This window comes from Catharus ustulatus, chromosome 17 (genome assembly GCF_009819885.2).
Source record: "Catharus ustulatus isolate bCatUst1 chromosome 17, bCatUst1.pri.v2, whole genome shotgun sequence".
In the NCBI taxonomy this organism is placed as follows: Eukaryota; Metazoa; Chordata; class Aves; order Passeriformes; family Turdidae; genus Catharus; species Catharus ustulatus.
The window spans coordinates 3,484,042-3,506,011 of NC_046237.1; the positions used below are offsets into that span (position 1 = coordinate 3,484,042).

General features: G+C 49.8%; 1 protein-coding gene across 1 annotated transcript; it reads right to left on the reverse strand.

Moving 5' to 3' along the window:
- Positions 1 to 935: 935 nt before the first annotated feature.
- On the reverse strand, positions 936 to 20,136 carry APCDD1L (APC down-regulated 1 like). The gene is made up of 4 exons (XM_033075180.2): positions 19,792 to 20,136; positions 6,872 to 6,983; positions 5,581 to 6,139; positions 936 to 3,038 (listed from the first exon to the last, which is right to left on the reverse strand). Exons 1-4 carry the CDS (start codon positions 19,826 to 19,828, stop codon positions 2,271 to 2,273), a joined length of 1,476 nt encoding a protein of 491 aa, XP_032931071.1. The 5' UTR covers positions 19,829 to 20,136; the 3' UTR covers positions 936 to 2,270.
- Positions 20,137 to 21,970: the final 1,834 nt, after the last annotated feature.

A 21,970-nucleotide genomic window follows, 5' to 3' on the forward strand; every position in this document is an offset into this window, starting at 1 on the left:
GAAAAAGGCACAAATTCTTGAGAGAATAATTGTGTAATTTAGGAATGTGTCTTCAAAAACTGTGAACAGAACAATAAAAGTTATGATATTTATGCAAATAGCTCTTCTGTGGGTTTTTTTCCTCTCAGAGGTGTACTTAAGAGGGGGGAAGAGGACAAGGAGGCTCCTGATGAGGTTTCACAGGGAAGTTCAGCCAGCAGAGCAGTGGGGCACTGAGCTGCTGCAGGGCAGAGCCTTCCCAAGGGCTTGCTGCTAACATTGCATAAGTGTGTGATGGTGTTTCACATCATGTTAATCCCATCCCCACCTGGAAAGCATCTCTGGCCTTGTAAGAGCTTTTACACCATGCAGGACCTGGACACTTGTTAAATTTAATCCATTTCCGTGCCGTGTAAATTTAAAAAAAAAATGTATCTGCACACAAATCTGATCGTGGAGGTAAGTGCAGGGCAGAAATTGCCTTGTCTCTCTTCCACCCACGCTCCACAGGCAGCACAAGGCTGTTCCTATTCCTGCCATGGACATCTGTGTCCTGCAGAGCAGGTGCCTGTGCTGATGGGAGCCACAGGAGCCTTTCCTGGGCTGTGGTGAGCACAGTGATGGGAAACTCCTGAAGGAAAAGTTGTGCCAGTGCAGCTGAGCTGCCCAGGACTTGCCCCAGTTCACAGCAGCCTGATGGGAGCATCCCCGAGGAGACCCCACCTTCTCTGAGATCACTTCCAGGTGCCCGTGGATCTCCTGCAGCAGCAGGAACAAAGCACACCCAACAAGGCTGGAAATGAGATTTGCCTGAAGCCTCCAGGGATTAGGGAGGGAACCCAAGGGCAGCCAAGCCTGGCCCTTCTGTGTATCACCTTCCAGTAGAACTATTTTTGTGCATGACTAATATTGGGTCATGCCTGGAACATGTGAACATGCTGACAACATTTATGTCACAACTGTAATGCATTTAATAAGCATCTCATTTGAATTATTAATGTACAGATCCCCCCAAAGTATTTGTGTGTTATAAACCCCATAATTTATCTAAGTATAAGCTGCAAGTTCATAAATACAGCATTAAGAAGGTGGCTATTGCATAGCTGCTGTAACAAAATATCTTTTGTGGGTAAGATATATAGGCTTATTTGGAGAGGATTTAGCTGCTGGAGAGGGGCTTCTCGAGGAAGTTACATGAGGCTTAGCTGCAGCAGACAGGGAATATAATTTCATTGTTTGTCCTGCTTGTCAGTAGGAATCAGTTTGACCTGACTGTGCTGTCTGATCTGAGCATCTCTTCAGCTCATTGTTCACCAGAGGCAGATTTATAAAACATCTGTACAGGAATGAGGCTGGAAGTGACACTTTGGGAGGAGATCTGGATTAACAACTGCTGTGCCAGGAGCTGAAAAGGAGGCAGTGAAAATGCACGGCCTGAGCAGGCTGGTGAGGGATCCTTCCCTTCCCACAGTGTGTGGTGACACTGCCTGTGCCAGGCATGGCAGCAGGGACACGGGGACACTGCTGATGTCTCAGCCAGGCCAGCACTGCACTGGAGAGCTGGGGCAGCACTGCAGGGATGCAATGCTGCAGCCAGGGAATGCTGAGGCTCGGAGCTGTTGTGCACAGAAGTGTTTTCCATCTACTGTAATCTGTGCCCAGGGTCAGGTGGAAAAGTCGAGCCCTCTGTGAGGGCTGTTCTGGGCATCTCCAAGTGCAGAGATTGTTTGTGGGTCCCTGTGTGGGACATACACAGGCAAAGTACAGAAAATATCTGCAAGAGGCATGTGAACCGTGCCCTTCTCAAGAACACTTGCTGACTGTTTATTGCTGACTGACTCTGCAGATTAAATTTGCATGAACAGCAAAAAGGAGTGTGATGGGAGGGAACTTAACCTCAAAGAAACTCGGCAGCCAACACTCTGGATGTTTGAATTACATCTGAATCAAGCTCTTGATTAAATTTTAGCAATGTCAAAAGCTCAAAGCAGCAATTTTAATTGATGTCACTCTTTTCCTCCCTCATGTTGCTAAATTATCTGTTGCAATGTGCAGTGCATCCGTGTCACTACATAAAATTTGCACGCAAAGAGGGGAGATTAGGCAATAAAGCCACAGGACAAACAGTGTGGAGTCAGGCATATCTCCTTGGCTTCATTCACTATTGGGTGTTTTTAAAAAGTGTTTCCAAATCTGAGTAAAACTGATTCCAGATGTGCTCATTTGAAGGATATAAAAATCACGCTAGCACCAAGATTTATCTGAATTCTGCACGGTACCTGAAGAGATAACTAGTCCCATCTTAAAAACAGAAGTGCTATAAACAATAAAAAGGCCACAGGCAAAGGTTTTAGTGCTTCAATCCCATTAGCATCCTTTCTTCCCACGTATTTCAGACTGATGTAGTTGGAGAACTCCTCTGAGGCAGCAGCAGCACACTGGATCAGAGGGGCCTGGTAGGACGTGGGTCTCTTGTCGGGGCTGTCGGGGCTGGAGCCGTCCGTGGGCCGCTCCCCGATGTAGAGGAGGCTGCGCTCCTGCGTGTCCTGCTCCGTTTTGAACAGCTCGTACTCGGTGTGGGGCAGCTTGATGCCCAGAGCCACACACCCGTTGGTGGCGGTGATATCCTGCTCCACCCCGGCGCTCCAGGAGCCCGCCAGCCCGCAGCTGCCCGGCTCCGAGGAGTTGAGCATCACCACCGTCACCTGGTCCATCGGCGTCACCCGAGCCTGGGTGACCTTAAACGCCAGCTCGGTGCCACCGCGCACCTTGGAGGAGGGGATGCCCTGCGTGTAGTGCCCGGAGGCGTAGATGGTGAAGGTGGGCTGCCTGCAGAGCGGGTCGGAGTAGTGGTAGTAGTGCCCTTCCCAGGTGTGGTTGCTGCCGTGGAATGTGAAGAAGCGGGTGAGGAAGAGCACGGCCGGGCGGACCTCGCAGTGGGTGCTGACCCAGCTGCCGCTGAGCTGCATGGGCAGCGCGGCTCTGGCGGGCAGGATCGGGGGGTGATGCTCGTCCGCCCTGGAGATAATCCCGCACGCCGGGCAAGGGTGCACGTGGTGCTGCAGGAGACAGAAAATAACAGTTCTGACAACTGGGAAGCGAAAAGAAAAAAAAAAAAAAACCAAAACAAAAAAAAAAAAAAAAACAACCCTTCCAGAATATTTCAAAAGCTGCGACTCCCCCTCGCCCACAGCAGGGTGCGGAACTGCGGGGAGCTTGGCAGAGGCTGCCGAGCAGATTAAGGGAGATAAAGCGCTGCCCTGCTCTTTGCTATTCTGGTCGCTGAAGGACAGCGGGCTGTGCCCCGCGCTGGGGCTGCTGAGGACAGCCCGAGGAGGAGCCCGGGGCAAGGGCAGAGCCCTGCCAGGATGGGCAGAGCCCTGCCAGGACGGGCAGCGCTCCCTCGGGACATCCACGGGCTTCCCCATTTTCCATGGTGAGGATGAGGATGCTGGGCGGTGCCAGAACACAACAACGCCGCGGTTTTTGGGAATGGAGGAGGCTGTGACACCTGACCTGGAGCTGCAGCATCTCCAGGACAGCCCGAGGTGCTCTGCCTCCCCCTCCAGGGACGCGGGGGAGGACCGGGATGAGCCGGGGGACAAGGGAGGGGGACCTGGGTTTTCCCAGGAGCCAGAACGGGAGAAGAAAAGAACCCTGTGCAGAAGGAGGCCCTGACCTTCCCTTCCCCGCCGGTGCAGAGCTCTGAGACGAACCAGCCCTGCCCCTGAGCTGGTGCCAGCAGGGGTTTTGTGGAGCTTGGAATTTTTTCTTGTACTTCATATATCACAACTGATTTATTTTTAAATAAGCAGGGTTGGAACATTATGTAATTTTCTAGAACACGAGCTAATCTTTACTGAACTGTCATAGGCAAGAAGGTTAAATAACTCAATAGTTAACTGTAGGGTGGGTAATTTACATGCAAGTTGATTGGAGTCTACTGTAATTTAGTCATTTTCAGCTTGCTTTACTGCTACTGTCACAGTAATGAGTGCTGACAGTACACAGTACATTATGGCTAAATAATCCCAGAAGTTGGCAAATATATATGCTCTCCTTAGGCAGGAAATTCTTTGATAATGAAAGGTAATTTGGGGAGAATGGGTTTCTTTAAAACAGATATAAATTTAAGGGAAAAAGAGTGATATTTTCATAAAGAGAGTTAGAAAATAATTCCTGACATAGCTGTGTAACTCACCAGCACAGGATGTCAGTTCACAGAATATTTTAAAAAAATTTAAAAAATTAAAAAAAGAAAAAAATCCCGTGCCCAATAAAATTATCACTGTGGACATGGAGCCAAAGCCCTTACTTGCTTAAAGCAGTTGTGTGAAGTTATTTCTAATGTATGGCAGCTCCTAATTATCGCCAAGTGGTGACATCATGTACGGGTCCATTGGAGAGCTGTTGGCTGATTAATTACAGGACTGCATTCAGAGAGTGAATTTCAGTGTCTTTAGGTTTGGTTTTAAATTAACTTTTAGAAGTGTTTATGTTTACCATCTGGTTTTGCTCATATATATGGTCTTGGCCCAAGATAACACAAGTTTAACCAATTTCAGAATGTTACTTTTGAGAGGGAGAGGAGTGTTGCTCTCTGTTTTTCAAAGTTCAGCTGGTGTAGTTCGAGGTGTGGGGAAATGTTGCCCCAAAATAATTTTTTTTTCATTTATTTCCCTTCTATCTGGCAAAGTTCAGAGAGGCTTTTCACCCCATCTCACTGCTCCACTATTTCTGATTTGATCAGCTTCGATTTGGATGGAAAGCTGCTTTCCTGGGAATAAACTAAGTTGCAGAAAGCAAAATAGAATAAAAGGCAACCGAGACTGCTGCTCAGTTTTATGTATGTCAAAATGGAAGTCTGATTTCTGTGTAATAACATTATTGTACTGGGGGCGAGTTCCTGTGCTACTGGCATTACACCGAGGGCTGAAGAATTAATGGCACATCCCTTGTTCCCCTCAGCCTGGAGCACACCCCAAGGAGCGAGGAGAGGGCAGAGCAGATGAAGGGCAGAGCAGAGCAGTTCCAACAATTTGCAGCCTGAAGCCTTCACTGACTTTGGTGCAGGAAACAAGGAAACTGCATTTCCTAGGAAAATACAGCCAAACAAAAGCTGCAAACTCCAGGGTCAGTGCAGGCTTGTTTCCCATGTTGGTTTTGCTGAGCTTTCACCCACCCTGATCCTGTTCTCTCAGGAAGGCAGAGGGTGAACCCCACATGCCCAGGAGCACTCGGGATCACCCCACAACACCTCACCCATTGAGGGGACCAAGTGCTGCAAGGCAGGGACATTGCAGGCATTGAACAGCCAGGGAATTGGTGGCATTGAACTGTCAGGGAATTGATGGCATTGAACAGCCAGGGAATTGCTGGCATTGAACAGCCAGGGAATTGCAGGCATTGAGCAGCCAGGGAATTGGTGGCATTGAACAGCCAGGGAATTGGTGGCATTGAACAGCCAGGGAATTGATGGCATTGAACAGCCAGGGACTTGCTGGCATTGAACAGCCAGGGAATTGATGGCATTGAGCAGCCAGGGAATTGCTGGCAAAGCCCTGCTGCCATGAGGGCACTCCACACAAACCCCATCCTTACCAGGGCGCTCTGCATGGGGCGCTGGTAGCCGGTGGGGCGGTAGTGCAGCCTCTCCCCCCAGTCCGTGTGGATGTCCCCCAGGTACAGCTCCTCCACCAGCCGGCTCCCGCTCTGCTGCGGCTGCAGCAGGGGCTGGAAGTGCCTCTCCACCCGCAGCAGGCTCAGCTCGTGCATGGCGAAGCCCAGCGCCGCGGTGCAGTCGCGCTCCGTCCTGGCGCTCAGCACCTCGTACAGCGCTCCGGGCACCCAGGAGCGCCCCGCGGGCAGGAACCCCTCGCAGCCCCGGCCAGAGGTCTGGTTGATCCAGGATTCCACCTCCCGCATGGCTCTCGGGCTGTGGAACACGATGCCCACTTTGTGCAGGTGGTAGTCGGCCTCGGTGGCCCCGCGGGTGATCCAGGAGGCCTGGCGCAGCCGGAGCTTGCCCTTGATGACCAGCGAGTAGGAGGGGTTGCGGCAGGACGGGTCCCAGTAGTAGAACTGGAGCGCTTTGAAGAGCCGGTTGGTGTAGAAGAGGTAGGAGCGGGTCAGGAACTCGGGTCCCGGGCGCACCTCACACCTGCGGGGGAGGCAGAGCTGAGCCACGGCGGGGCTGGGAGGAATAAATCCCTGTGCGGGACGAGAGGGGCGAGCACCTCCCTTGGTCACCCGTGGGGGATTTTACAGTCTGGGCACCTAGTGCTAAAATCTGGAAGTGATGGACAGAGGATCTGACACTTGAGGCGCATCCGCAGGGAGGAGTGCGGAGGGCAGAGGGGATCCGGGCTGCTCTGCCCGTTCCAGCTGCACCCCGAGGGGGAAGAAGCAGGAGGCTCTGGGGACATCCGAGGGATCGCAGCCCTCCTCCAGATGGCAAAGGGGAAGGGGAGAAGGAAATTTTCTTCTTGTTGCCTGACAGTTTGTTGTACCGGGGGTGGGCAGGAGCTGGGCTGAGGGACTGAGTTCATCCCGCTCCGGGGGGCTGGGGATGCGTCCCCAATGGATGAGGGTGCCTCCCCAGGAGAACGAGGTGGCTTTCCCGGGGTGTTAAGGGCACGTTCCAGGGGATCTGGGGCGCGTTGAGATGGATGTTCCTTCACAGGGTATGGGGTATCTTCCAAGTGGTTTTAGGGGCGACTTGTCAGGGGAGAGGGGCGCGTTCCCGGGGTTTGGAGGTGCTTTACCCGGGGTCTGGGGATGCCTTACCGGGGGTCTGGGGGTGCCTTACCCGGAGTTTGGGGTGCCTCACCCGGGGTCTGGGGTGCCTTACCCGGAGTTTGGGGTGCCTTACCCGGGGTTTGGGGTGCCTTACCCGGTGGAGACCCAGCGCCCCTCCAGGCGGGGCGGCAGCCGCGCGGCGATCCCGGCGCTGTCCTGCAGGTGGCGCAGCTGCTGGCGGCAGGGCGGCTCCGCGGCCGCGCAGGCTGCGGGACACGGGGAGAGGGGACAGAGGGGTCAGTGGGGTCAGTGGGACACGGGGAGAGGGGACAGAGGGGTCAGTGGGGTCAGTGGGATACGGGGAGAGGGGACAGAGGGGTCAGTGGGGTCAGTGGGATACGGGGAGAGGGGACAGAGGGGTCAGTGGGGTCAGAGGGACACGGGGAGAGGGGACAGAGGGGTCAGTGGGGTCAGAGGGACACGGGGAGAGGGGACAGAGGGGTCAGTGGGGTCAGTGGGACACGGGGAGAGGGGACAGAGGGGTCAGTGGGGTCAGTGGGATACGGGGAGAGGGGACAGAGGGGTCAGTGGGGTCAGAGGGACACGGGGAGAGGGGACAGAGGGGTCAGTGGGGTCAGAGGGACACGGGGAGAGGGGACAGAGGGGTCAGTGGGGTCAGAGGGACACGGGGAGAGGGGACAGAGGGGTCAGTGGGGTCAGAGGGACACGGGGAGAGGGGACAGAGGGGACAGTGGGGTCAGAGGGACACGGGGAGAGGGGACAGTGGGGTCAGTGGGGTGAGTGGGACACGGGGAGAGGGGACAGAGGGGTCAGTGGGGTCAGTGGGGTACGGGGAGAGTGGACAGTGGGGTCAGTGGGGTGAGTGGGACACGGGGAGAGGGGACAGAGGGGTCAGTGGGGTCAGTGGGATACGGGGAGAGGGGACAGTGGGGTCAGAGGGACACGGGGGAAGGGGACAGTGGGGTCAGTGGGGTCAGAGGGACACGGGGGAAGGGGACAGTGGGGTCAGTGGGGTGAGTGGGACACGGGGGGAGGGGACAGTGGGGACAGTAGGGTCAGAGGGACACGGGGGAAGGGGACAGTGGGGTCAGTGGGGTGAGTGGGACACGGGGGAAGGGGACAGTGGGGTCAGTGGGGTCAGAGGGACACGGGGAGAGGGGACAGTGGGGTCAGTGGGGTCAGAGGGACACGGGGGAAGGGGACAGTGGGGTCAGTGGGGTCAGTGGGACACGGGGAGAGGGAACAGTGGGGTCAGTGGGGCCAGCGGGACACGGGGGAAGGGGACAGTGGGGTCAGAGGGGTCAGTGGGACACGGGGAGAGGGGACAGTGGGGTCAGAGGGATCAGAGGGACACGGGGAGAGGGGACAGAGGGGTCAGTGGGGTCAGAGGGACACGGGGAGAGGGGACAGTGGGATCAGTGGGGTCAGAGGGACACGGGGAGAGGGGACAGTGGGGTCAGTGGGGTCAGTGGGACACGGGGGAAGGGGACAGTGGGGTCAGTGGGGTCAGAGGGACACGGGGGAAGGGGACAGTGGGGTCAGTGGGGTCAGTGGGGTCAGTGGGGTCAGAGGGACACGGAGGAAGGGGACAGTGGGGTCAGCAGGGTCAGAGGGACACGGGGAGAGGGGACAGAGGGGTCAGCGGGACACGGGGGAAGGGGACAGTGGGATCAGAGGGACATGGGGGAAGGGGACAGTGGGGTCATTGGGGTCAGAGGGACACGGAGGAAGGGGACAGTGGGGTCAGCAGGGTCAGAGGGACACGAGGGCAGAGCACAGCGAACCCCCCGACCGCCGAACCTCCCGCAGAATGAACGGACCCCGGGCGGGCTCGCTCGGCAGCGAACCCTTAGCTGAGGACACGGGGGGTTTTATTTCACTCAAGTTTTCCGACTTGAGTTTCATCTGAATCCAACTGGTTTTTAGATGAAATCTTCAAATCAAACCGAGCGCTCTTTGTTCGTGTTCTCCCCCTCCCGGGCTATTGTTGAGGCAGTGGCTGGAACGGGGAATTACAGCATGGGAACGCTGGCCTCGCCTGTCGCCCGCCATAAGGACAGTAATTCTGTCACTTACCTCATTTCCCATAACAACGGATGTTATTGGCTTAGGGAATGTGTGAACACTCAGCTAAATCCTGAAGACCTTTGCATGCACACACACATACGTACATATATTCCTGTACATTACTCACTCTTCACTTAAGCACTCTGTGGCACTCATTGCAGGCTTGCTTCTCTCTAAGAAACTTGGGATTTCCCTCTCCACGGCACCATGGAATGAGCTTTCAGTAAAACTCCTCCTGAACCCCCCCTGATTCTCCATGGTACAACTGACCCTGGTCCCACTGGAGCTCAGCTCAGCCAGGGCTTTATGAGCCCAGCTGGGGCTCCTTTGCTCCAGCTGTACTTTGCATTTTACCCAGGAGTGTGCTGGACATTTTGAAGCCAACTTTTATTCACTCCATACCAATGCTAGGACACAGGTTGCTTTCCTGCCCATCAGCTGGAACAAAAGATCCAACATCTATGTGTCACCCTACCACAGAAGGAGGATGTGAAAGGTTTACACACCCCGTGCTTCAGTCAAGGAGATGAAGACACAGAGTCACAATACACAAGCTCTGGACCAAGTCAAATGGGAATTTGGTAATTAAATATCTGCTGTGCAAGTCAGAGGCTCCTGGACAGGGAGCCCCACTAAATCCCCTCTAACAGGAGAGGGATTGCCATTCACTAACTTCAGACTTTTATCTGATGGACAAATTCAGTCACTTCATTATGGTGTTGCCATATGTGAAGGCTCCACAGGTCACTCAAAATGTGTTTGTGTAGACTGAAGAACACAAACCCTGAAGTACCACAAAAGGAATAAACACATGCAAAGGGAAGCCCTCAGTGAAGCAGGAGAGGGGTACCCAAAGGTCAGGGAAACCAGCCTTGCATTTTCTGGTACCTCTCCCTGCACTGGAGTGCATGAAACAGCTGAAAAGAGGCATTATTAGAGTTCAGGGCTCTTTTGGGAGCAGATTCACAACTGCACTGTTCTCACCATCCTTAAGGGAGGGACGAGGGGAGCAGGCACAGCCAACTCCTTCACAATTGCTAGCACTCCTGCTTCCTAAAATGCAGTTCCTGTGATTCTTTATGTGAAAATGGGAAAATACAGGACGACAAAACCCAGTGCTATTAGTTAAACCTCTAATTTGGCAACTGCAGCATGTGTGGGGCTGCCCCATGGGTGCCTATTTAGGAGCTCAGGATCTGTACCCTCATCCCAGCTCTCCCATGACTTTGCTCTGTGGTGCTGTGTGCTCCCTACTCCCAGGGCTCTTTTTTATTAAATCCATGTGCAGAATATGCCAAGATTCATTTGATTGCCCTAAGAGGCCTAAATACTGGACACTCATCAGAACAAGGGCAGTCCCAACTGAGCCACACTTCAAACAAACACAAAGTTATTATCCTAGAGAATACAGTAAACTTTGTATTAGAGGTAATAATGGACATAAGGGTCAGATTTGCCCTTGCCCATAACCACAGAAAGACTCCAGAGGTATCAGTGCAGTCTATAGATATATAGAATGCAGCTATAAAATATTCACAATATAACCCAGTCAACTCACAAACTGAGCTCTGTGTGTTTATTACAGCAGAAGCTTCAATATCTCAGTGAACCCTTCGTGCAACTCTTGGCAGAAACAGTAATAGTCTACATTGTTTGGGAGCAAAGACACTTTGGCAATGCAATCACTGCATTTTGACACATTCAATACAAAAGGGAATTTTTATAATCGGGATCAAACTTCATGGGAAAAAAAAAATCCTTCAGAACGTAAATATTTGACATGATGGGAATTCCTAGGGATTTTGTCTTACTTAATTGTGCACAAGACTCCAAGCTGGATGCATCCTCAAACCAAAGCTATTGGCTTGTGTCCAAATTTTGTGGCTGCTTTTTTCTCTCTCAAATACTCCAGCTCCACCAGATCCAAACATCCTTTCAAGATGGAAAAGTTCAGTCCCAGACCTAAAATCCATAGTTAGAGCACTTCTCTATTCCAAGAGCAGCATAAAGCAGCTGTCACTCATATGTCACTCAGTTTCTCAGCCCCTGGTAAAGTGCATCAGAGCAGCTCCTCTGTCTTAAGAGAGACACAAATTAACTGCTCTGTAGAGTTCTCAGGCTGGAGGAAGGAATTATTCACAATTCATCTTCAAGACAAAAATCCTCATTCATAGGAAAATCTAAAAAATGCCTAGCTGTGATCTCTTCCCCTCGCTCGCTCTGCCATCCGTGTGTATCAATTAACCACAAACGTTTCCAGCACAGCACTCAGACAAAACAGGGGCTTTTCCCAGCTTTCCAGTGAGTGCTGCATCCCCAAAACAGCCCAGAGCCTCTGGGCAAGGGGGCTGCACAAGCACTCAGGAGTGGCACAGCCAGCAACTGCGAGTCACCTCAATCAGCACAAACAGGATCAAACCTTGAGCAAACAGCACCAGCAGCAGCTGCTGACTATTCCAGCCCTCATTTGTATCAACCACTTTTGGGAAAATCAGATCCACGGCATCAAGTGATAAGAAGGGCAGAACTGGAAATTCTCAAGTTCTCCCCACAGTAAATTGCTGGTAAAATTAAGGTGAAAGATTCCAAGGCAACAGCCAAGCCTGGAAATGAGAGCCCTGCGCTACACGAGTGCTGTGTGCTCCAGATGCAGAGCCACTTCTCACTTCTAAAGGAAAAAACCATCAACCAAGAGAGAAATCCTGTCATATTCCTCCTTGGAAACAAATCTTGCTTGTGCTCCCCCAAGCAGATTGACTCTGGAAAAAAGCAAAGTTGAGTCACACATCTGTTTCTTCATAAATGGAGGAGAAAATGCATATATTAGTTTGCAACAAATTAGTTACTGTGGATGGGCTCTTCTGCAGAGCTAGATTGTTTAATCTGTTACATGTTATTGCCTCCTATGGCCAGAATTTATCATTCCCATTTATAATTCTAATGTTTCAGTTAGTCACCCATTCACAGGGATAAGATCAGGGCCTGAAGTCATGGAGCATTACACATTTCTTCATTTAGAGATGACATAAAAGCTTTGATATTTTCTGAGGAATGTTCAGACTGGAAAGAAATGGACGATAAGGAATGTATCAATATATTTTGCATAAGTGAATTATACTTTTCCACACAGACTCCATTAACACAGCAAAACAGTGTTTCTTTAGCATTTTTCTCTCCTGAGAGCACACAGAATGGATTTTGGGTTAGCCACTAAAGGAATAAGCATTCTTTTGAAAGCAAACAAAATGGTTGTATTTAGCAAATCAATTTTTCTTGCATTTGTGTGGAGATTAAGTTAGTGGTGCTTTTAATTCACTCAGAAAAAGGCAATCCCAAGAGAACAGCTCTGTGGGAAGAGATAAATTTTATATTATAATATTATAAAGTTATAAAATTTAAATATAACCCACTGGGGATGGAAAACTGTATCACAGCAGAACCTTGCATTCTGCCTACATGCAAACTGAACACAGATCACGACAGGACTTAAGCACATGCTTAAGTCTAATTGGTTTCAGTGAAACTTAAGCATGTGCTTGAAATGAAGCCAGTGCATGAGCATTTTTCCTGATTAGTAATGCCTCCCTGAACTGAAGCCAGAATGTGGTCAAGTGGTTGAGGGAGGATGCCAGTGCTTTCACTGGAGCACTGTCTGGTTTCTGGAAAAGTTTTTCTATTATTCATCCCTTCTCTTATTTGTCTGTAAAAGGGGTATACTCACATTGAGCTGTTTCACCGGTCTGGTGCTCGGTTCATGATATTCATAAAATGCTCTGAATTCACTATAAATGTTTCTCAGTTATGCCTTCAGGGCTGGCACAGTACTACCCAGGAACTATCATTGCAGAGCATCACCTTGAGTTCCCCCTGTACAGCTGAGCACAATCATACACGAAATCCTGCAGATCCAAAGAGGAAACTCAGCCGGCTCAAAAGCCCCAAGTAGCTTATGATTTTAGAGAAGTTTTCAAAACATACTTTCACCACATACTTTTAGCACAATGGCAAAGGAACTCAGACATCCCATTCCATGGTTTTAGCCTGGCTTTGTTCTAAGGCTGTGAGCACTGCCTGATCTGTCTCATCCACAATTAAAATAGTGAAGGGCTTGTGGTGAGTTGCCTGGAGGTTTTTAAGGCACTAGAGAAGTAAATATTTTGCTCTTGGAATCATGGAATCATGTATTTTTCTTGTTAAATGTCATGTCCAGTGACAGATGACAAGACAGATGCGATTTGTGGTAGGGAAGGGGAGGAAGGAGAAGTACCTCAAGGATCTTCTTCAGTATAAACTACATTTAAATAAAATGGCTTCTCAAAACTGCCTCTCTGGATGTTTATCCCAAAGACAACCAAGCCCAACACTGTAAATGTGATTTTACTGGAGTCTGGAAGGGTGCCACGAGCACCTTATTCAGAAGATGCCCATTCCTATAAACTGAGAGTAAACACTGCTTGAGAAAAGAAGGAGAAATGGGATAGGGGAATCACAGAATGGTTTGGGCTGGAAGGGACCTTACAGATCATGATATTCTCACATGGGCTGAACTAAACAGGACATGTAAGAGCTGGCACAGAGGACTTGAGATGACAAACCAAAGCAGGAGAGGCCAATGTGAGTTTACCCTCCCAAGAGCTGTCCTGCAGTTCATGCCCACCACAACACCACTCAGGTTACACAACAGAGCTCTACTCAAACATCCTTGCTGTCCTGACAGAGACAGGAGCCATTTCACTCCACGTTCCTCCCTCTCACCCCCAGATGCTGCGTAGACTCAGACCAGTCCATCCTTTTTCTACAGCTAAACTGGTCAGTGTCAAAGATTTACTGGAGAACAGAGCAGCAATTCTGTGCAGCCCAGTGGCCCCAGCTGGCCCAGCCACTGTGGTCAGCTCAGGGGTCAGTGGCCCTCAGCTCAGAGCCTGCTACCAGCCCTGCTCTGGGCAGCCCAGGCAGGGACAGGAGGGCAGGAGGGCTGAGGACAGGGTCCTGCTGTGAGCCAAAACCTGAGAACTCACAGCACTGACATACCATGACTTGTGTTAAACCCTGCTCAGTATTTCCGTGTAGGTTTGGCACAGGTAAATAAATAACCAAAACCCAAAAGAAAACAAAGGAAAGAAAGGTGATGTTAGAGTTTTTTTACTCGAGAACTGCTGCAAATTTGAATTTCAGTTTGGTGAGATAGGTGAGACCACGGTGGGATCTCTGGGTCCCTGGGTGCCTGAACAGTGAGAGGCTGGAGAGAGCACATGGGAGGAAGCATTTGTTCTCCAAAACAAAAGCAAGACAATTCAGTCCAAGGCTGAACAACACCCTGGGGGTACTATCATAATTCAGTTAAATTCTAACCAGAATTCACATTCTTACCAAATTCCAAATATTACATCTATATTCCTTAATTCAGATGATTTGAAACCCAACAGAAAAAAACAACACATGGATGTGAAATTAATGCCACAATGTTTTTAATAGAGCACCCATGCAGGTTTTGGCAATGCCCCTGAACCCCTGCACAGACATTTTATTAGTGGCTATCGTGGCCATTTTTAATAGTGATGGCTAAGCATATTTTTTCCTGGAGTGCTTTGAAGAGCAGAACCAGCAATCAGCCATGGCTTGGCTATAAAATGTCAACCTCATTTCAAATGTCTAAATCACTCACATGGACCAAGAGTGCAGAGAGGACCACCCACCATATAATATTAACATAAATACAGCATTTACCCAAAGCAAAATGAGCAACTGGAACTGGCGGGAGTTGAGAGTAGAACAACAAAAAATGATGAGGGGGTGGGAGGGATTGAGTTACAAAAAGAAGATTAAAAGAGCAGAGTACATATAGCCTGGCTGAGCAAGATGGATATGATAACAGCCTATAAATATTCACAAAGCACAAACACCACGGAAGGGATGGAATTCCTTGCAGTGAATAAAAAGATTCTGTTGGGAGTGAATGAAGAGAGGAAAAACATGTGGCTTGTGTGGCAGGGTGAACTTCTCGAGGCACAATGTAGTAGGCAACATAAGTCCACTTGCTTGGCAGGATTTGAGGGATTGAGCAAAGCATTAGTTCAGCAGGGAACAACCCGCTCTTGGCAGGAGTTGGAGGGATAATCTGAGTGGCCTTTCAGTCTCCCACTGCCATGGAGCTGTCCCAGTTCCCTGCTCCCACGGGGGACAGCTGCTCTCCTGTGTAAGCACATTGTTCACTGCCCTGCTCTTCAGAATCGCTGCCTGGCCTCCGTGGGACTCGAAATGAGGGCTGGATGCTCAAAGGCATTTAGGGATGTAGAGACCTAAGCAACTGCAAAAGGTACTAAACTGCTGGACACAGCTGGGAATCCCAGCAGGTCCCTGCCATGTCAAGTACTCACTGCTGAAAATCTAAGTCCAGGAAATTAGGTTATAAACCCACTAAAGCAAGAACAATCCTTTTGTTCTCTCTTTATTTAGCACCTAACACAACAGGACTCTTGGCACTGCTGCAAGGATACTGTTTATAGTAATAAAAATAGGATCTAATAGGATCTAATATTCTGAGGCTGCTTGGCTCCTGGGAAACCAAGGATGAGAAGAGCATTCAGAAGCAGTCAGAGCAGAAGGTACCCTGAGGAAAAAAGCTCTGCAGAAAGGAGGGAAACTGATCCAGATCCCACACCAGCAATACACACACGTTTAACTCAGAGTCACAAGTGGCCACAGAAAAAGGTTACTTGTTCAGCTGGAGCACAGAATTAAAGTTACTCCTAACATGTGTTTTGGGGTCTGGGTGTGGTTTCTAGATAGCCTGAAATTTCAGTCTACTGTTTTGCCTGTCCACATTAGCCAAGTTTTGATGTGTTCCAGTTCTCCTAAACTCTGCCGACAGATGCTAAAATCAAAGCTGACATTCAACCTACGTGCTGCATAATCTAATAACGGGACTTGTGCTGCTCAAAACCAACAAATTCTGGGAGCTTTTCTGCAGCAAAACCTTGCTGTCATTTATATTTTCATCTGTCTTTTCCAGGCAGCCTAACAGGGAAAAAAGGATCTCTTTTTCTCTGCAAAGCTTTAAAAACAACATGTCATTGTGTTTTTGTATCAACAGGGGAGAGCCAAGCCATAACCTGCCGTGTCCAGCACTTGTGGATTTAGTGAGAGTGTGAACAAGGTGAATCCAATTGTCTCAGTGGGGAGCTTGGTGTGTACATTGATCCCAGAGTGCCAGGAGAAAGCTGCTTCCAAAGACCACAGTCTTGGAGTTAGACAAGGCCAAAATGTCACACATTTGTCAGTGTTTCTTATTAACCCAGGAAAAACCATGGGGGACTTTTACAGTGCTTGACATACTCTGAAGTTTAAAGCATTATTTTAAAATCTAAACTCAAGCAAATCTCTTCGAGCACTCTGTGGTGAGACTTCTCCTGTTGATTTATGTCCCCTCACACCAGCTGTAAGTAGAGGTTGCACCAACCCAAATATCCATCTAACAGTGTCACAGGAGCTGAGCTTTGCAGCATTCAGTTTGTGCTGAATTCAAACCGTGATGATTCAATAAACTATTCACTGGAAATGAGAAAACACCACCATGAAAACTACAATTATCACACCATCACCCTGCTAAAACTCAAAAATAATGGTGGATTTCAACCCTCTTATCACTTAACACCCTGAAGCTCTGGCATTTCAAATAGATATCAGGGTTTCTTTTCTAAGGCACAGAAACAGAACTTTTCTAATTTTGCGTTTTAAACCATGAGACCTTTTAACTCCATAAAGAAAAAAACCCACAGATTGCAGTTTACTAACCTCTCAGATCTTACACAATTTAAAATGGGAAGAGAAGGAGCTGTTCTATGAATCATATTTTCAGTTTCTGGCAGCACTCTTAGCCTACAGAAGAAGGGTTACACATTGAAATTCTCACGTTCTCACTGTCAGTTTCTTGGGATTATTATATCAGAGATACACCATCTTAAAATCAGGAAGTTTCTCTTCTTTCATGCCTTTATCTTCCTCAGCAAATGAGTAAGAAAACCAAAGCACTTGTGTAAGAGCATTGTATAGGTGCTTCCTAATTTTGAGGTTGATTTTAGCAGTGATTGTATCTCACCCATGAAAGCATTGTCTTTAAAGATGACATATGCTCTGTTGTGGGGAAACACAGGATCCCACTGAAAGCAAAACCTCTTTCCAAACTTTGTTCTGCCAGATGCAGCCTCCCCTAGCATTGGATTCCAGCTTTGGTTTTCTCCACAGCAATTTCTGGCTTTTGAAAATCTCCTTACTCAACAATTTGTGCTTGTGGGGAAAATATAGAAACCACACAATACTTTTTTCACTTGTGCTTTTTTTACATCTCAGCCCTGTTTTTATCTATATCCATATACTTTGAAACGTGGCTAACCCTATAATTATTGAAAGAAAAAATAGAGTTATATCACACGATCCAGCATAGCACATTAGTTGTTGATTTTTTTTGGCCAGCTTGAGAAATGAAGAATAAAAACCACCAACTTGGTAAAAAAAAATTAGCTAAGTAAACATTACCCAAATAAATATTTGATCCAAAGACAAAGATGTTGGTTTAACAGTAAGAACAGATATATTATTGTGTAAATAGACACACACTTCTATGCTGAAAGTTGTTCTATCACTTACAAGATTCTCTTGCTAATCTCTTAACTGAATGCAACTGGTGATCTTATCTTACCTCACCACTGTCACTTTCAAACTTAAAAATAAACACCGGAAGCAAGAATAAATCTTTTATTTAAAACCATGTTGGAGAAGCTGCACATGAAAAATATCAGTGCAGTGTTATTGGAATGCACAGACTTTAATGAAAGCTTAGGTAAAACTCAGCAAGTCTCTGGGGACATTTCCAGGAATGAGTGATTCTTTTCTGGAGGAGACTCCAAAGTCAGATCCAGTTACCTCACTAAAGTGGCTTTTCAACTAATTATGCACTGGTGTCATGCTCATGCTAATGTTCAGCCTTATGCAAAATGCAGAATGCTACTTCTGCTCACAGTGAGCAAAGCTTGCTTTGATTTTAACGAGTTCTGGGTCTGACTTGGTATTTGAACAGTTATTTTGAGGCTCTGTTTCCATTTTTACTGAAATCAGTGGGAATTCTCTCACTGACACCAGATGCAAGAAGCAGAGAGTGTAGGTTAGACTGGACTAAGAGAAACTACACAAGGATTTAAGAAAGAATTATTCTAATTAGACTTCAGTGAGTAAACTTACATAATGCAGTATAACAGATCCCTGAGTAGAGTTTGAGCTAATAAAACACTTAGAGAATTCCTGTTTCTCAGCTTTATTTTGCAAACAGTGCACGACAAAGATCCCATGTAAGAACAGGACAGTAACTCTACAGAAGTGCCCTGCTCAGAGATTTCTTTCTAGAGTCTGGTCCTTTCCACTTACTGCTAGTAATGCCCAATAGCTGTCACTACACAGTTCTTTTGCCTTGATCACTAAGCCCTGAGCTGGAGAGGCGAGTCAGTGAGGTATTTGCTGCCCCAAACCTCAGATGAGTGAACTAAGTGATAGAAAGAGCAGTAGGAACCAAGTGCTTGGATTTTCAGCGTCCAGACTGCACGGGGCCCTCAGGGACATCCTCCCAACCCTTCCTTTCACCTGTCCCTTCTCTTCAGGAATCTCAACCAAGGGTCTCCTTTGCATTTCCTAGGAAAATACTGTCTGAGGATGGAGGAGTCTCCCTCAGACTCTGCTCCTTGTCATAACGAGAAATAATTTTGTGGCTTTTTAACAGCACAGTTGCCTTTGTTCTCCCATATGGTGTCTTAAAGCCAGAACCTTTTCTTCTGAAACTGCTCCAAGAACCGTGGGGTTGAAAGATGCCTTTCTGAAAAGAAGCCGCAAAGATGCAGCTTGCACTGCTCTGAGAGTCTGTCTGCACAGCTGGGGCTCAGTGTCATGTCTCTGGAGCAGGAGGCTACTTGGGAGGTTGTCCCTCGCCAGGGCAGGTGCTGGATCCTCCCAGGGAGAATTCCCAACTCCAGTGAAAATCGCCTCTAAGCCCTTCCTGCAGCGAAACTCTGCTCGATGCTCTCCATGCACCACACGGGACAGGAGCGAGTTACGGTGGCAAAGGGGATCGGGCAGCCTGCCTCTGGGGAGGGGGCAGCGACCCCAACCACTCCGGGAGCCTGGCTGGGAGGCAGAGGCTGAGCCCCAGCCCAGCACCTCCCTGGGCAGCTCAGCACCGTACCGCAGCCTTTCTGCCTTCTCGGAAAAGGCTTCAGCGGTTCTGTCCCCGCTCCCAGTCCCACAGCTCGGGGGCAGCAACCCGAGGCTCCAGGGTCCCCGCCTGTCCCTGTCCCTGTCCCGGCGAGCAGCGGCGGAGCTGCAGAGCAGCACGGGGGGGAAACCCTGTCCGGGCCGGGTGGGCACCGAGGGTAAGGGAAACCCTGCCCGGGTCGGGTGGGCACCGAGGATGAGAGAAACCCTGCCCGGGCCGGGCGGGCACCGAGGATGAGAGAAACCCTGCCCGGGCCGGGTGGGCACCGAGGGTAAGGGAAACCCTGCCCGGGCCGGGCGGGCACCAGAGTGACCCGGGCAGGGAGTGGCGAGCGGAGCTGCGGGCGCCAGGTGCCTCCTGCCCGGGCGGGGGCACCCCGGGATCCCCGTTCCAGCACCAGCCGGACCGACACCCGCCGTCCTGGTCCTCTCGCCCCCTGCTCGCCGCTTCTTTGCACCCTCTTCGCACTCCCCTTGCATTTTCCTGCATCCTCCTCCCCAGTCCGCTGCGCTCTCCTCGCACACTTCTTGCACACTCCGCGCTGTCTTTCCGCACTCCCAGTAAAGTCAGTCCCGCCGCACTCCAGCTCCTCCTGCCCGCTCCTGCCCCTTCGCCGTGCCCGGTGGGTGAGCGAGGTGACGCGGGCTCTAATGATGGTACCACCCGGCTCCGCCACCCGCTCTCCCTCCCGTCCTGTCGCCGCGGGACGGCACCGCGGTGGCACCTACCTAGGAGCAGCCCTGCGAGCCACCAGCAGCGGAGCATGGTGCCCGCTGTGTGTCCCGGCCGGAGGCGCGGAGCTCAGCGGGGCGCGGCGCCCGGCGGTGCAGCCATGGGCCCGCGGCGGCGGCACCCCGGCTCCAGCCCGCAGGCGTCCTGCTCAGCCCGAGCCTTGCGGAGGGATAAGCGGGGAGGGGGGGTTGAAAAAAGAAAAGTATATATTTGAAAATAAAGCACCGCAGCGCCCACCCCGCCTTCGCCGCGGAGCGCGTCCCCCCGGCTGCTGATGGCTTTAATGGAGCTTGGCAGCCACAGGTTCCCGCTGCCAGAAGAGGTGGAGACTCCGCCGCCTGCGCCCCACATGCGGCCGCGCACCGCACACGCGGGGGAGGAGGAGGAGGAGGAGAAGGAGGAGGAGGGGAAGGAGAAGGGCAGCCCCGGTCCGGCACTACGGACCGAGGTTGGCACCGGGTGTTGCTCAGGGAGCGGCCCCACCTCACCCCACCTGCAGCCGTGGGGATGCCCCGGGACCGAGGCCTTGGAGGCTTTGGGGTCTCGGGCCATGAGAGGATCGTGCCTCTGTGCCCGCACCATGAGAGGATAGTCTGGTCCCGTGAGGGAATCATTCCTCCATCCCCAAGCCGCGAGAGGATCATCTCCTCAATCCTGCGCTGTAAGGGAATCATCCCTATGCCATGATGGGATCGTTCCTCCATCCCCGTGCCACGAGAGCATCATCTCATTACCCCCACATTATGAGGGGATCATCCCTCTAACCCCATACCATGAGGGAATCATCCCTCTATCCCCAGGATTGTCGCCCCATCCCCACAGCCTGGTCCTCCTGCCCACATGTCCCTGGCACCCTCAGACCCTCCTTTATCACCAGGGTCATCAAAAGATTGGGGTAAATTCTGTAAAAACCTTCTCAACACCAGACAGAGAAAAAATGCAGGACCCTTTGAGGGCAAGTCAAAACGCCCACCTCAGGTGATGCCTGCCCACACCAACCATTCCCTCTCCATTCCCCAAACCAGAGCTGTGACTGATAAAGGATCAGAAGTGGGTCTTGGCACGAAGCAAAATCAGAACTCAGATGTGTCTAGGACAGAACAACACTTTCGTTTGTATCAGTGAGTATCAATGAACCATCCTGTTCACTCCCTTGGAGCACATAAAAAGAACGTGTGTCCCATAGAGAGAGGGCTCGGCTACATTTGGAAGCAGTGAGGGAAGAGATTGAGCTGCCATGGCTCTGCCAGACCAACACTAATGGTGCTGGCACTAAAGGATGAAGTTTAATGCATTTTTCCAGACTGAAAAACTAGTTTCAGTTTTTGCAAATGAAGCAAAGAAATCAAAACACGTGTATGCCCCCGGCAGAACCCCAGGACCCTGCACACTCACTTCTGGTGGAACTGGCTGCTTCACCATATAAAAAGAAACTTTAGGGGAAAATAAGGAAGCTCGTCTCCAAGTTCACAGCAGTATTCCTGCTGACTGCAGTGGGGAGAAGTTGAGGCCTGATTCCACAGTCCCATATTTGCTAAGCAGGACCTTCAGTGTGCTGGGGTGAGGTCTCACTGCAATGGCTTTAATGACTTTGTCAAAAATAATGCATTAACATCTTTAATGTGAAGTGGGACAAACTTATCTGTCCCGGGTGCATAAAGAATTAAAGTTTAATGATACTTGCCAAGATAAAAAATAACAAAGTCCATTTGTAATGCAGGCACTCCTTTTTCTAGCTGATGTTTTTATCTCTTTTTTGTTTCTCAAATTCCCCAAACCAGTCATTCTCGGTAAATGTCCAAACCACTGCAGTTTTATTATATTTACAAATACATAAATTCTCAAAAACATAGGCAAAAATGTTGTCATTTATAATGATAACAGAGAGAAAGAAATAATTTTGCAAGTTTTCTTTACAAAGCAGCACTTACTCTTTTCAGGCATAGCCTACTTAAATGAGAAAAATAATGGAATCTTCTACCACTAACAAGCTTTTATTTTGGCTACACACCTCTCATATGGCACTTCCAGCCTCTAACACTAATCTCCTTCATTTATTTTGGAGTATTTTAAAAGTGGTTTTTGGAGGGAAGGAATAAAACTGAAGCAGAGTCGTTTTCACGCAGGTGCCTGAAAATTTTAATAATCATGTGTAAACCATCTCAAGCTTTTATC

What these genes read in the sequence shown, in the direction of transcription:
- APCDD1L (XM_033075180.2), bottom strand. Translation starts at nt 19,828, where the DNA reads ATGCTCCGCTGCTGGTGGCTCGCAGGGCTGCTCCTAG. An exon ending in GCTCGCAGGGCTGCTCCTAG is followed by an intron (nt 6,984 to 19,791) that starts GTAGGTGCCACC and finishes CGTGTCCCGCAG; the next exon opens with CCTGCGCGGCCGCGGAGCCG. An exon ending in GCCCCATGCAGAGCGCCCTG is followed by an intron (nt 3,039 to 5,580) that starts GTAAGGATGGGG and finishes TGTCTCCTGCAG; the next exon opens with CACCACGTGCACCCTTGCCC.